At 38.1% G+C, this 13351-nt stretch overlaps 1 protein-coding gene across 5 annotated transcripts in view; it reads right to left on the bottom strand.

Annotated features, from left to right (window-relative positions):
• Positions 1 to 13351, bottom strand: part of LOC102697182 (protein diaphanous homolog 3) — a 461123-nt gene that overhangs the window by 169387 nt on the left and 278385 nt on the right. For 4 of the 5 annotated variants that reach the window (XM_069178992.1, XM_069178995.1, XM_069178996.1 and 1 more), the window contains one exon: positions 1749 to 1781. The exons of the other annotated variant lie outside the window; for it this stretch is intronic. In XM_069178992.1, coding sequence (XP_069035093.1) covers positions 1749 to 1781 — 33 coding nt within the window. The remainder of the gene's footprint in view (positions 1 to 1748; positions 1782 to 13351) is intronic. 5 annotated transcript variants of the gene reach the window in all.

Here is a 13351-nt window from a genome sequence, read left to right as displayed (position 1 = left end):
AATAATGAGAAATATGTAAAGAAATACATATTTCACAAATTTGAAAAAATAGCTAATTATTTTTAATTTCATAAAAATAAATATTAAAATATGAAAATATTTATATTTTCTTAAATTGTGTTCATTTACATTTAATCAGAACATCTTAAAAACAAGCGCTTAATAATGTAAAAGGTAGCGATAACACTTGTAAAAGTAATTGATACTCCTGGGGTTATCTGACGTGATCACCTCAATGGAGATTAATTACTAGATGCCAGCAATTAAGCAATAATTGTGTATTTGAACATATGCCTCTCAGAGCCTTTTGCAGGTTGTTTTTGCATGCAAGCATTCTGCTGACCAAAATAAATAACTGCATAAGTCTTTTAAGTCTTTAGAAAGATAAGTAAATCTTGGACTTTAAACACTCAAATATCATTAAAGTTAACTCATTTAGGTGTTATATTGAGTGTTAAGATTTAACATTAAATCTTAACCTATTAAGAATTGAACAAAAACCTTCACTGCACATCAAGATAGTAAATTTATAACATTACACAACGCAGTGGGTTTCTTCAAGCAATTGACTCAGTTGCCTTTTATAACAAAAATATACTTTTGATTCTCAGTGCCCTTTCTAATGAAATACTTCTGGTATTTGATTTATTAGGGCAGAACACAAATTCAGAATAAAAAAAAAATTCAATCTCAATTACCCAATTCTAATCTCAATACAGTTCAAAATGATTTTGTAAAGATACATTTTTACTGGTGTTAAATCTCAGCTTTACACATACTGTATCAATGTACAGTCTGTTTTCTTTTACTGTGCCAATTTCAGCAGTTACACATTGCCTTTATCCTGATTTTACATTTTCTACTGCACAAGAAGATACAACATAGAAAATAATTTGGTACACTTTCTGAAATAAAAAGCTGCAAAGAATATTGTCATTTTTGTACAAGAAAGAAACATAGTAGTTAATATACAGTATTTCCCTGACATATGTTGTGTGTTTTGTTCTAGGTCAGAAATGTTTCTGGAGATGTTTTTAAATAAAAGCAGAAAGCAATTCAGATGGTCTTCTGCTTTTATTACTAGGAGAAAGAAAAAAAGAACACAATTCGTTCAATAATCTTCAGCCCTAGAATTTCCATTTGCCTTGTGTCGAACAGTACAGAGCGTAGAAGTCTTCAATGCAAACTTAATTATTTAAGACACCAGATTAAGAGAACAAAATGTGTATCCCCAGAGGTAGATTGATAATTGTCTTGTGCACTAATTATTGTGTTTGACCAGGCATATAGGATTAGGAAAGTTTAAAATGTTAAGTTAATCTTATAAAAGTCAAGTCCATTTGATTCTTGCTTCATTAATTAATGTTAGAAGTATTGTGAACGTTAAGAAATATATAGTGCAGACTCACTGAGAAGGTGTTCTGTGATAACTGTTGGTAAATCACTTTGTTGAGTCTCGAAGTATTTACATGGCGAGTGTTATAACCTTTAAAAACAACCCCACTGAAATGCATAGCAGCTCACAGTTTTCCCCTGTAGGCTTAACTAAACAAAGCAAGCAGGGAAAAAAGCAATTATCAGTCCTCAAAGTCAAAAACTAAGCATACATATGTCAAGGCTGTTGGGAATCCACGAGGTCACATCCCAAGAAGGATGTTTACCTAACCGCCAGGGATATCTCACACATAACAAAAGGACACAAAACTGAATAATTACTCACAACGGATATGCAAATACCTATAACTTACGTGTTTCCACACGAGGAAGAATCACATCACAGACTTTAGTAAGAAAGAGAAAAGAAAAATGGAATAAACCATTTTAGAAATATGGAGATGCTAATTTAATGACAATGACAATTTCACATTTTTAAATATGATGCATCATTTAGAAAATAGTATGCTCATAAAAGATAAAAATAAATTATATAAATGAAAAAAAATACCTAGTTATTTCTCATTGTCTCTCTTTATTATGCATCTAATTATTATTATAATTTACCAAATATTGAACTATTTAAACACAAAGGGAAAGAAAATATCAAATACAGAAAAAATAACAATTGCGTTAGTCAGCAGTCTCATTGGTTTTCACAGAAAAGTCATCCACTAATTATAATAACAACAAATTGGCCAGTTCAGCCTGCACAGTTGTAATAAGATAAGGTCCTTAAAAATGAATGAAACAGCTTTTCTTGCCAAGAGTGTTTTTTAAATCCTTATATCTTCATAATATTTTACAGTCACCAAATTAAAAACTAGATCTTATGTCCAACTACTAAACTTATTTTCATCATTATCTTCTTAAAGAAGTTCTGGAAAAATCAGAAATGTTCATTCTCAATATTACATAAGTTCAGAGACTGAAGGTTTACTGCTGTTTACTGCTCTTGATCAAATTACAGTTATGACTACTGGCAGATAACTAGTTAAGTATAACATGACCGTTATATTAAAAAGGTATATATAAACATGAAAAGTTGAGAAAAAATGTCAGAGGTAAAAGTGATGTGTGACAAATCAAACATGGGTATTAATCAGGAGAAGTAAAACAAATGTTAGATCAAGATCACTTTTGATGAAAATATGCTATAGGGGACCGGAATGGTGTCTTATACAGAAAAGAGAAAAGCTGTATTTTGGGATTAGGAGAATACTGATTTTCACAAAACTCCCAATCAAAAACTCAATGCAAAGGCAATAATCAAAGTTAAGTAATAATCACAATCAAAAGCCCAGTTGAACAAAGGTTAGCAATCAATCACAATTATAGCAGGTGGAAACATTTTATACAATCTAATAACATTTTGGCAACATGTAGTCTAGTAAATAGTAAACCCAATATTGCAAGATTGTCATCCTTACTTGTATTATTACTTTTACTATTAAAAACTACTTTCATAAAAACAACATCTGGTGTAACAAGACGTCAAAAGTAACAAGTCTCAAGAACTGTACTATCATGGAAAGACAGTTTGAATATAAATTACCACAGATTCACCCTTTGTTTAAATACCTATTAAAAAAAAACAGAAACCAAAATATCAGAACTGAACAAAAGAAAAAAAACTGTTAAATAAAAATATTTTTATTTCAAACCTCTCAGATTGGAAATTAGTCATTACCATTTTCTGAAAGAAAAATGTGTGCTTGTCATTAATTTTGGCCTGTAAATCTTCAATACTCATTCTGACATTACCCTATACTGAACTTGAACTTTATTGCCATATGTAACCGGTGCTGGTACAATGGAATTCTTACTTACAGAAAGTCTCTCGATTGTAAAACAAGTGTAAAAAAAAAAACAAAACAAAGTGCAAACAGTGCATCAAGACAATGTACAAACAAACAATAGACAATGTGCAAGTAAACATGCAGACAGTTTGAATGTAAACAATACAGACGTGTAAACAATGACTGGAGACGTACAATAAATAAATTACAATGAGGTAGATGGTGATGGTGTAGGTGTGGTCCGAGGGGGATGGCTAAATGTGTTCGCCAGTCTCACTGCTTGTGGATAGAAGCTATTGAAGAATCTAGTGGTAAGTGTCCGTATGCTCTTATATCTCTTGCCTGAGGGCAGTGGGGTGAAGAGCTCATGCCCGGGGTTGTGACTGTCCTCTGTGATGGCCAGAATTCTACCACGGCAGCGGTCCTCATAGAGCTGTTTAATCTCGGTGAGACCGCAGCCGATGATCTTCTGGGCCATATTGACCATTCTCTGCAGTGCCTTTCTTTCTCGCGAAGAGGTGTTGCCATACCACACGGTGATCCCGTTGGTGAGGACGCTCTCGATAGTGCAGCGGTAGAAGTTCACCAACACATGTATTGGCATCCCCCATCGCTTGAGACACCTCAAGAAATAAAGGCGCTGCTGAGCCTTCTTCATGATAGAGTCAGTGTTCACAGTCCAGGTTAGATCTTTAGAGATGTGAATTCCCAAAAACCTAAAGCTGGTGACTGTTTCCACTTCCGTTCCATCAATACTGAGTGGGCTGTGAGTGTGTGGCCTGTGTCTCCGAAAGTCCACTATTAGCTCTTTCGTTTTCTTTATGTTCAAGATATCACATAATACTGATGTACTGTATTCTGACTCACTGCCATAGGTCAACTATAAGCAATCGTTTTTTGTGATTTTATTAGTACTTGGACTGCCAGTTTATATATTTTCTAAGCACTATTAATACATGGAAAATATTTTAAAAAAACCTTCCCTAATACATTTTTAAACATTAATTTAACCTGCATTCCCTTCAGAAGAAAAAATAATAGATAAAGATACAATAAATGTGCAACATTTACAAAACAAAATACCTTGCAAAAAGACAGCTCTGGTTATAGATAAAGATACAATAAATGTGCAACATTTACAAAACAAAATACCTTGCAAAAAGACAGCTCTGGTTATATGTAATATGTTTTATACATGAAAAGAAGCTTCGCAGTTTAACACTATCACTAAACACAGTAGTATTGTGTTTTCACTGCTATCATGCCCTTAAAAATATTCTTCCTTAGTTTTTGAACATATTGTTGCTCTTACTAATAATCTACTGATAAATCTGAAGTACAAAATGTAAACATACTTTAAAATATTGCACTGAGAAAGTGATGTCTACTTTATTTTCTGTATGAATTCATACGCAAGTATGATTTCGTGATTTTGCAAAGCAATTCTTTAAACCTTTGAAAGGGACAAATACACTACAGCAGGGGTGTCCTAACTACGGCCCACCACAGTTTCTGAAATGGCCCGCGAGTTAATTTAGAACTATAAATTTAACTTGACTTGACAGTGATTCTTCAGTCGAAGGGCACAGCATCACTGTTCCTATCAGTAGATTAACTACTAGATCATCACTAGAGAGTAAAATTTGTGAAATCTTACAGGTATATTAAAATTATGTGATATCTTTACAGGGCTCCAGACTAAAAGAAAATACTTGGGAGCCACTAGCTCCTAAAATGAAACATTTAGGAGCCAAATGACTTTTTTTAGTCGCCAAATTATAGAATCAAAATAGTTCGTCTGCAACGCACCGAATTTCATATTCTTTAAAGTTGGCTGTTTCTTCAAAGGTGCGAAACACAGCCCGGGCTAAAGGTGCCTGCCTTCGGCCTCACTTCGCAATTACACAATCACAAGTATTTTTATGCTTCTGACTCTCTCCATGACTCAGTTTTCCCTGCAACTTCCTGAGCCTTTAGAACAAGTAGAAAAACATTATTTAACTTTATCATACCTAAGCCAAGCAAATTCCTGAAGCCACGAAGTTCTAAAATACCATTCAAACCTGTTGACAGATGAATCAAAAAGTCTGTAATTTTACATTTCGCCATTGTTGGCAGATCAACTAGTGCCATGTGGAACGTTTGCTGTAGCCTGGGTTCTAGTGCGTAGCTTCTTAGCTTGCTACCTTTTAACCAAGTCACTGCCATGTGCTGTGATGAAGGGATGTAAATTAACACCCTATCACCACATGAAATTTGACCACATATCGACACGACAAGTTTTGATGTCCATCGCTAATGGCGACTAGATTTTAAATTGTCGCAAATTCTTTTTTGTCACATTTGCGACCATTTCAGTCACAGTCTGAAGCCCTGATTTATATAGATAATTTCAAGCTTACAGTTCAAAATACTTTATTTGATTATTTTTATTATTTAAGGTAGCCTATGGCCCGCGACTCCATATTGTTCTCCATCTGGCCCCCGATAAAAATGTTTGGGCACTTCTGCACTAAAGTATATAAAGCTACAGATGCAGCCATTCAAAATGCACGGTACAAACCTGCGGTACAGGAAACCCAAAAGCCACCGCAGGGCACCGTGGTAAATGATTGGCTGGCCAAAATGACCGACAGGGGCACTCGTGGTGCATTGGTCGGTAGTGAAAAGATTTAATCATTTAATCTCTTTACTGTGCACATTTTAATCCGCTTAGTATTGAATATTTATATGAAATTTGACCACTAAAGGGAAATTTTAGTAGCTGAGCATAAAAAGAAGAGGAGGATAACGCATCTGAAGGTCTTAAACTATATTAATTTAGGAACATAAACATTACTGTATGTAAACTGTACTGTGTATGGCTGGTCTTGGTAGTTTAAAGAAAAAACACACCAGTCTTCCATTTCTCCCTAAACATTTTAAGCATGAAAGTTTTATGAAACGGTACCCAAATATGCGATTGCTGTATAGAATGAATTTTAATTAAAAAAAATTATTTAACACGAAAATTACGCTGTTTACATCTTCCGCCTGAGAACATACTGTAGTCACCCGTTGCTACCCAACGCAGAAACACAGCCACTAACTAGCAAAGAGAGGACATTAGCTAGCCAATATGATGATATGATACGCGCCAGTTTGTGTCTTCTAGGATATAACGGCAGCGAATTTTTGTTAAATTTGGGTTTCCAATAATGCCGCAGCAAACTCTTGTTTTTATGTCCACTATAACAGATAATCTTCTTTGCTTTTAACTGAGCGTTTAATAATTTCCTAAAATGAAAATGATTTACTTTATTTCCCTCAAGGGATCAATAAAAGTATCTATCATCTATCTAAACTATGGGACAGAATTCTGGGGTCTCCCTATACCAGAGATTACGGTAGGGCTTTAGAATGGTGATTGGCTGACACCATGTGACACCCCTTTGATTGGGTAAAAAAGACGTGTTGATATGCTATACATACTGTACCAGGAAGAGGATTTCTTTCTATTCGAAACGTGTATTTTAAAAGTTTAATTAAGAAGTAAAAACCTTACAGCGTACACAGATTTCTAAACTGATCAGGAGGAAGAAAAATCACCCGTGTTTCGCACATAAAAAGTGGTTATTAACTATCGAAACCTGTTTTATTTATTTTATTTTTATTTCGATTAAGAGTTCCCGTCACCCCCATTCCCATTTAAATCACAAACCTGTGTTTAATTAAATGTCTTTTAACGTAAATCGTTATCTTTGTCTTCTGCATAATAATGTTCACCACTCTGTCCCCAAATTAATAATAAACTTTATTTTATATAGCGTTTTAAAAGAATAAGTAATTAGATTGCTCATGAACCTAATCACTTATTCTACATAAACACAGCGTAATTGCTCTCTGAAAATGCTTTTTCTTTTTATTAAGGCTCAGATTTCAACTATAGATCATACACTAATTACTAGCAGTAAATACTGATGTTCTGCTCCCTCTTACAACAAAAATATAAAAAATAATGTATTGTAGCTAGGATTAACTTTATTTCGAACGTGTCTCTACCTGCTGCGACTCGGACACAGAATGGTTAAAGATGGCGACAACTCAGGCACCCAGAGATGGGGGGGCGTCTTTCCGCCTCCATAACTAAAATGCCAAATAGGAGTAGTTCTTAATTCAGTTTGAATTATAACTGTACGTACTGTCTTCGTATTTGGCCAGGGCTTTAAAGAGAGGGCGCGCCAAAATTTTTCAGTGCCGTCGTCTGTGCTTTAAAGGTACCCCTGTTGCGGAAGAATTGGACCTCGGAACGTTCCCCCAGCGTAATTATTGTATTTCATTGCACTTTGACAGATTGTCTTTAAATCAATTGTTGTCAGAATATCCCCACCTCCAAATAAGAACAAAATTGCAACGATTTTGTTAACTGGCTGTTTCAGTAACCTACAGTAATAATTTAACAATATATGTACATTTTTAAAGATATGTTTATGTTGTGAATGTCTGTATATTGTATCTTATTTTTAGTTTTTGTTTTGTTTCAAATGGCCTTGCAGATCAGATACTGTATCAAGAACCAAAACAATTATCACGCCCGGCTCCTCAATGGAATCCCTTTAACATGCTAATGTGATGGTGTAACACTCTGTGTCTACAGTACATTGTGAACAAACCAGTTTCACAGGTATTTTCAACCCCCAACCAATGTTGTTTCATCGGTTGTTATCCTGCAAAGCGCTTTGAGGAGCCACCTTTAAAGGCGCTATATAAAATAAAGTTTTTTATTATTATTAATATTGATCATATTTTTCCTTCCAGAACTTGTAAATTGTTGTTGTTATCCTGTAAAGCGCTTTGAGAAGCATACTGTCCAGCTTGTCAGGTGCATTCTTTTGTAAAATAATAAGTAGAGCTTTGGGCTTATTAGTGCTCTACTTACAGCAACCCAATATAACTACATTTTGTCTCCAAATCCACCACCACTTTATGAATCATAGCCCTGCCAAATGATGCAAAATCCGCTGTGTGCAAACACAAATGCATTTAAAAAAAGTTTTTTTTTAAAAAGCCACCTTTAAAGGCGCTATATAAAAGAAAGTTTATTATAATTAATATTGATGATATTCTTCCTCCCAGGACTTGTAAAATTGTTGTTTTGTAATATTGTATTTCATTGCACTTTGACAGATCTTCTTATAATCACTTGTTGTTAGAATATCCCCCAAGAGGATATAGAGGATATCCCCCAAGAGGTATTCAGATAACAGTGAAACGGGCGTACAGTCTGGGGAGATCGCCCGTTTTCCATGTAAATAGTTCCCTGGTTCCGCACCCCTTGGTCTCTCTCTCTCTCTCTCTCTCTCTCTCTCTCTGTCTCTGTCCCTCTCTCCGTCTCTCTGCGCCCTTGGCGGGCTTGTCTTATGTTTCTCTCTCGTCTGGGTGCAGGAGTGCTGCTGGCAGGTGGTGACGTAGAAGAAATAAAGCGCAGTTTTCAACTCCACAGGTTTGAGTCTCTGTGTTCGTCCTCAACGAACCCAAATTCATTACATTGGTGTTAGAAGCGGGAGGATTGACCGTGAACGGCCGATGATGTCGGATTTAGAGAAGCGCCGGTTCCCCCAGCAGCCGAGTGACCCCTTAAAGCGCCTTTTGGGGGTGAGCAGCAGCCACCAGGGGCCAGGACGACCCCTCAGCATCGCCAGTGGCCACAGCCCTTATCAGGGCTACCCCACGGTGACCTACTCAGTGGAAGGGGGGCCCTTTCCCGGGTCGCCTCAGGCCATGTGGCAGGAAAGAGACGCCAGACCAGCGGGGTCCAGCCCGCCACCCCTGCTCCAGCCTGCGCCAGTAAGACCGAGCCATTATAATGGGGAAATCCCATAGCAAATGTTTGAGGCCAAGTTCCAGATGGCGGCTTGGGCAAACAGCTGGTCTCAGGTGGAGATGGTGGGGAAGCCCTGCCAGGCGTTGCTGGATGTACCCGGGGACCAGCGGTACAACAACGCGGCATTGGCGTCGGCCTTCCGGAGGCGTTTTGGCAGGAGAGGGGAGGCGCCGGGACTGCTCCGGGCAAGGTTGGCCCAACACTGCTGCCTAGCGGGAGAGCCACTGGGTCCAGTCGCCGCAGACGTGGCCTACTTAGCCCGCCAGGGTTACCCTACTCTCCTGGAGGAGGCCCACCAGGAGATAGCACTCCAGGCATTCCTCTGGGCGCTGGTGCCGATCAAGCCCCTGGCACTCCTGAGCGATGTGCCCCCTATCCCCACAGCGGTGGCAGATGACCAGCCATCGTCACTCCCCCAGCACCGCCGCACTGGCTGTCTCCTCCTCCCCATCTGATTCCCCGTGCACCCCTCCATTGGTGCCCACCGGTCTCCTCGAATACAGCATCAGCCTGCTCAGCCAGAGCCAGGGCCTGCTCCAAGAGGCGCTGCACCTCAGTCGGCACCAGGGCCCAGAGAAAAGCCTGGAGCGCTATCTCCCGGTGGGCATCCGCCACCTCTACGGCGACTGGACCCAGTGGCTCTCCCGCTAGGCAGCAGCGTTGGGCCAACCTTGCCCGCAGCACTTCCGGCGCCTCCCCTCTCCGGCCTCCGGAGGGCCGACGCCAACGCCGCGTAGTTGTACCGCTGGTCCCCGGGTACATCCAGCAACGCCTGGCAGGCCTTCCCCTCCAGGACGGCAGCAAGGTTGTCCACACATCTGTCACCAGTGCAGGCTGGAGCAGGGGTGGCGGGCTGGACCCCGCTGGTCTGGTGTCTCCTTCCTGCCACATGGCCTGAGGCAACCCGGGAAAGGGCCCCCCTTCTGCTGAGTAGGTCACCTGGTCATCATTATTAGCACCCTGGATGTAGACGATGCCGGCTACTTAAGTCCAGGTCAGACTGCGCTTGGGGTTCTGGCATAAGAAACGCCTGCTTACCTGTTTCTGAGCCTTGTTCTTGGGCTCTTGTGTTCCTGTGTCCCTGTATTCCCCAGTTCCTTGTTACCTGGTTGCTACCTGAGTTGCCGTCTCCTTTCTGTGTGTTCCCCAACCCTTGCCTAGTTCGGTTTCCCGACCTGCCCTGTCTTGACCTTGTCATAGCTGTTTTCCTCTCATCATAGCTGTTCCTTTGGTCTGGACCCTGCCTGTTCTTGTGACTTCGCCTTTTGGATTTCCCCTCTGTTTTTTTTAGACTGTAATCAGGTTAATGTCTCTGGCTTTAACTCTCATCTGCCTGACCACAAGCTAGAAGAGCACCATTTGATTGCACCTCAGCAGCCTACATGCGTAGCTGCAGTCTGTTCAGTGAGTGTACCCCCCCCCCCACCTCCACTGATATGTTCGCCTCGCGACTGTCCCCTGCCAAGGTCTATCTCTCCCTTCCACCGTAGTGGCAGATGTGATCAAGAAATGTGCACTTCTGACCAAAGAATTGGACAAATAAGTAATGACCGATAAAATTATAAACGCATGACTACAAAAATATAAAACACAAGGAAAATCTTGTGACAAAATGTCAAATCTCTATGTCATTGTGTTTAAAAATAATATTGTGATGGCACTATGGTACTTTTATTGAGGTACCACAGAAGTATAAGAATGATAATTAGAGCTAGGTGTTTATATAAAGTTATTTTAAGTAATACGTTGTTGAGTCAGATGGGCCAAATTGCCACTTAATTGAAACACTTCTTATGTGGAATGTTCATTTTAGTCTTAATAAATGAAACCACACATGAATGTAAGCTAGAAATTCAATCAATCAATCATCTAACGTTGATTACCTCATTAACCTTATATTTACACACAGTGCCATACCACAATGTTGTGACTGGACGAAAGCTAATTAATATTCCTATTTATTATACAAGCAGATACATTTTGATTTATGAGCTCTTAATTTGCTTGTTATTGGTTTACACGCCTCAAGTACATTTACTACTACTTAAATTAGGAAGTCTTTGAGACAATATACACATCTGCATATTCCAGATGTGAGCTGGGATAAACAGAATTGCTTGTGTGACAGGCAGCTGATCAGTCTTTCACAGTTCTTCAATCCATAGTTCATCTCTCATCTAATCACACCTTCCCCATAAATCTATACAGTGTAAGTTGGTTCTATTTGTATGTTATGTTCATATGGTATAAAATCTAAATATCAATCAAATTAAAACAAATTAATCTATTGCGTGCAAAACTTTACATGAAATTCAATGTAAAGAATTTCTAAATAAAATTGTTAGTCATTTAAAACAATAATAAAAAAACAACTGTCAGTTGTAACATACCATGAATAAAATAAATACACCCATATCCCATATAATAATTTGTTCCTGAAAATCTGTTCAGAAGGCAGGAGATCGTAAAGCGAAAATAATAATTCCAGTGTTTCTTATGGGAAAAATCCCTACCCGCTCCAAACCGAGGACAAATTTACTCAAAAACCACTCAAAACATATAATACCATACAAGTTATTATAGCAAGCTTAGTGAACACCACACTAAGGCCTACTCAAACAAGCCAACTTCAGCTGTAAAATAATCAATGATATCATATTTACATTTTTCATTCCTTCGTAATACATCCCTATCCAAGCGATAGGCTAGAACGATGTGCATGCTGTTGCTGCCTATTACGCTAAGAATCTTTTTTTTCTCTTCCTTAAGACTCCATAATGAACAGCAACTACAAAACAAACAAAAAAAAACTTTGAAAAGGAGAGCAGAAGCTTTCACTGTAAGTGGAAAAAAAGGACTCCTGCCTCACGGTGTCCTTAACCCCAATGCCAAAGAGACAAACAGCCAAAATCGGTCATTTTTGAACTTCAAAGTTTGAATTAGTGAAATTTCTTTTTTACTATAATGAATTACAAGGATGTTCGAATTCGTGAAAATTTGTATACCGAACGTTCTTATACCGGGGTATGAGTGTAAAAGTCTACAAGATCAATTAACAACAGAATGGTAAAAACCTAAATAAGAAAAATACATGTGTAACGTTATGTACTGTAACTCATGCAATTTCTACACCATTATTATTTTTACTTGAGAGCTCAACCCTCTGGATGTGAGCAGACCTGTAACATACCCTTTACAACCATTCTGAGAAATCTTAATTTATGGGTTTCTGAGTTACTTTCAAGAAAGCATCTGCCTTGTAAACTGAAAACTACCTGGACACATACATTGCAAGGTGCACTGCTTAGGTTTATGATGCATCTTAACCAAGCATTTGCTTTGAATTATTGGAATGAAAATTAGCATGTGGTTTCTCAAGAACTGTGGATAAGCACAGCTTGTTTAAATTTATAATTTTGCCAGTTGGCAGATTTATATTAAAAATAATAAAAAGACCATCTGAAAGTTTAAGAAATTATCTGATTTTAAGGTAATTATCAATTGCAAAAACTAAGCAATGTATTCGGTCAGGTGGTTATCAGCTAATTAAATCATCTGGTGTTTTTCAAAGACAACTTTTCAGGGGCATCTTGAGTGTTCATTATGCTGGAACCTATTAATTAATTGTCTTAGCCTAAGGTTCATTAGTTAATCAATCACAATACACCCCTAACATATTTATCACTACAAACATCAAACTGAGTGTACTGCGATAACAGCTTATGTGAAGCCAGTCACTACCTAACATCATTTAGTGACTATCTGCTTTGTATCTGTGAACCAGGAAATTAAACTCTGAAGCTCCTTATTATGCATTCAGCATAAAAAACCATGAGAAAGCACTGCTAAGACCAGCCAGGCAACTCTCGGCACATCTGACTGAATTTCAGAGACCACATTATAATAACCAGCCTGGTTGAACTACAGTACAACCAGGAACTGTAAAAACACAGATTAAATAGATCAGCAATGTAAAAACAATAAATACACATGCATTACCACATGTATATGTTCAACAAAATAAAAGTTAATTTACTGATCATTCTGTTTTAACAGTAAACAATATTAACATGGTTCTTTACTATTCATTACATCATTGAATTAGGTAGATTTTTTACACAATAAAAAATAATAATTACAAAGTACTAATATGCAGCACAAAAGGCCACAGTTAATTTATTTGATGCAGGTGCAAAAAATCAAAGTCTTACTGCAGTTCAAACGCAATTTGGCTGATGCGAAAACAAGATCAAAA

This window comes from Lepisosteus oculatus, chromosome 15 (assembly GCF_040954835.1).
Source record: "Lepisosteus oculatus isolate fLepOcu1 chromosome 15, fLepOcu1.hap2, whole genome shotgun sequence".
In the NCBI taxonomy this organism is placed as follows: Eukaryota; Metazoa; Chordata; class Actinopteri; order Semionotiformes; family Lepisosteidae; genus Lepisosteus; species Lepisosteus oculatus.
This window is presented reverse-complemented; position numbering and strand designations above follow the sequence as displayed.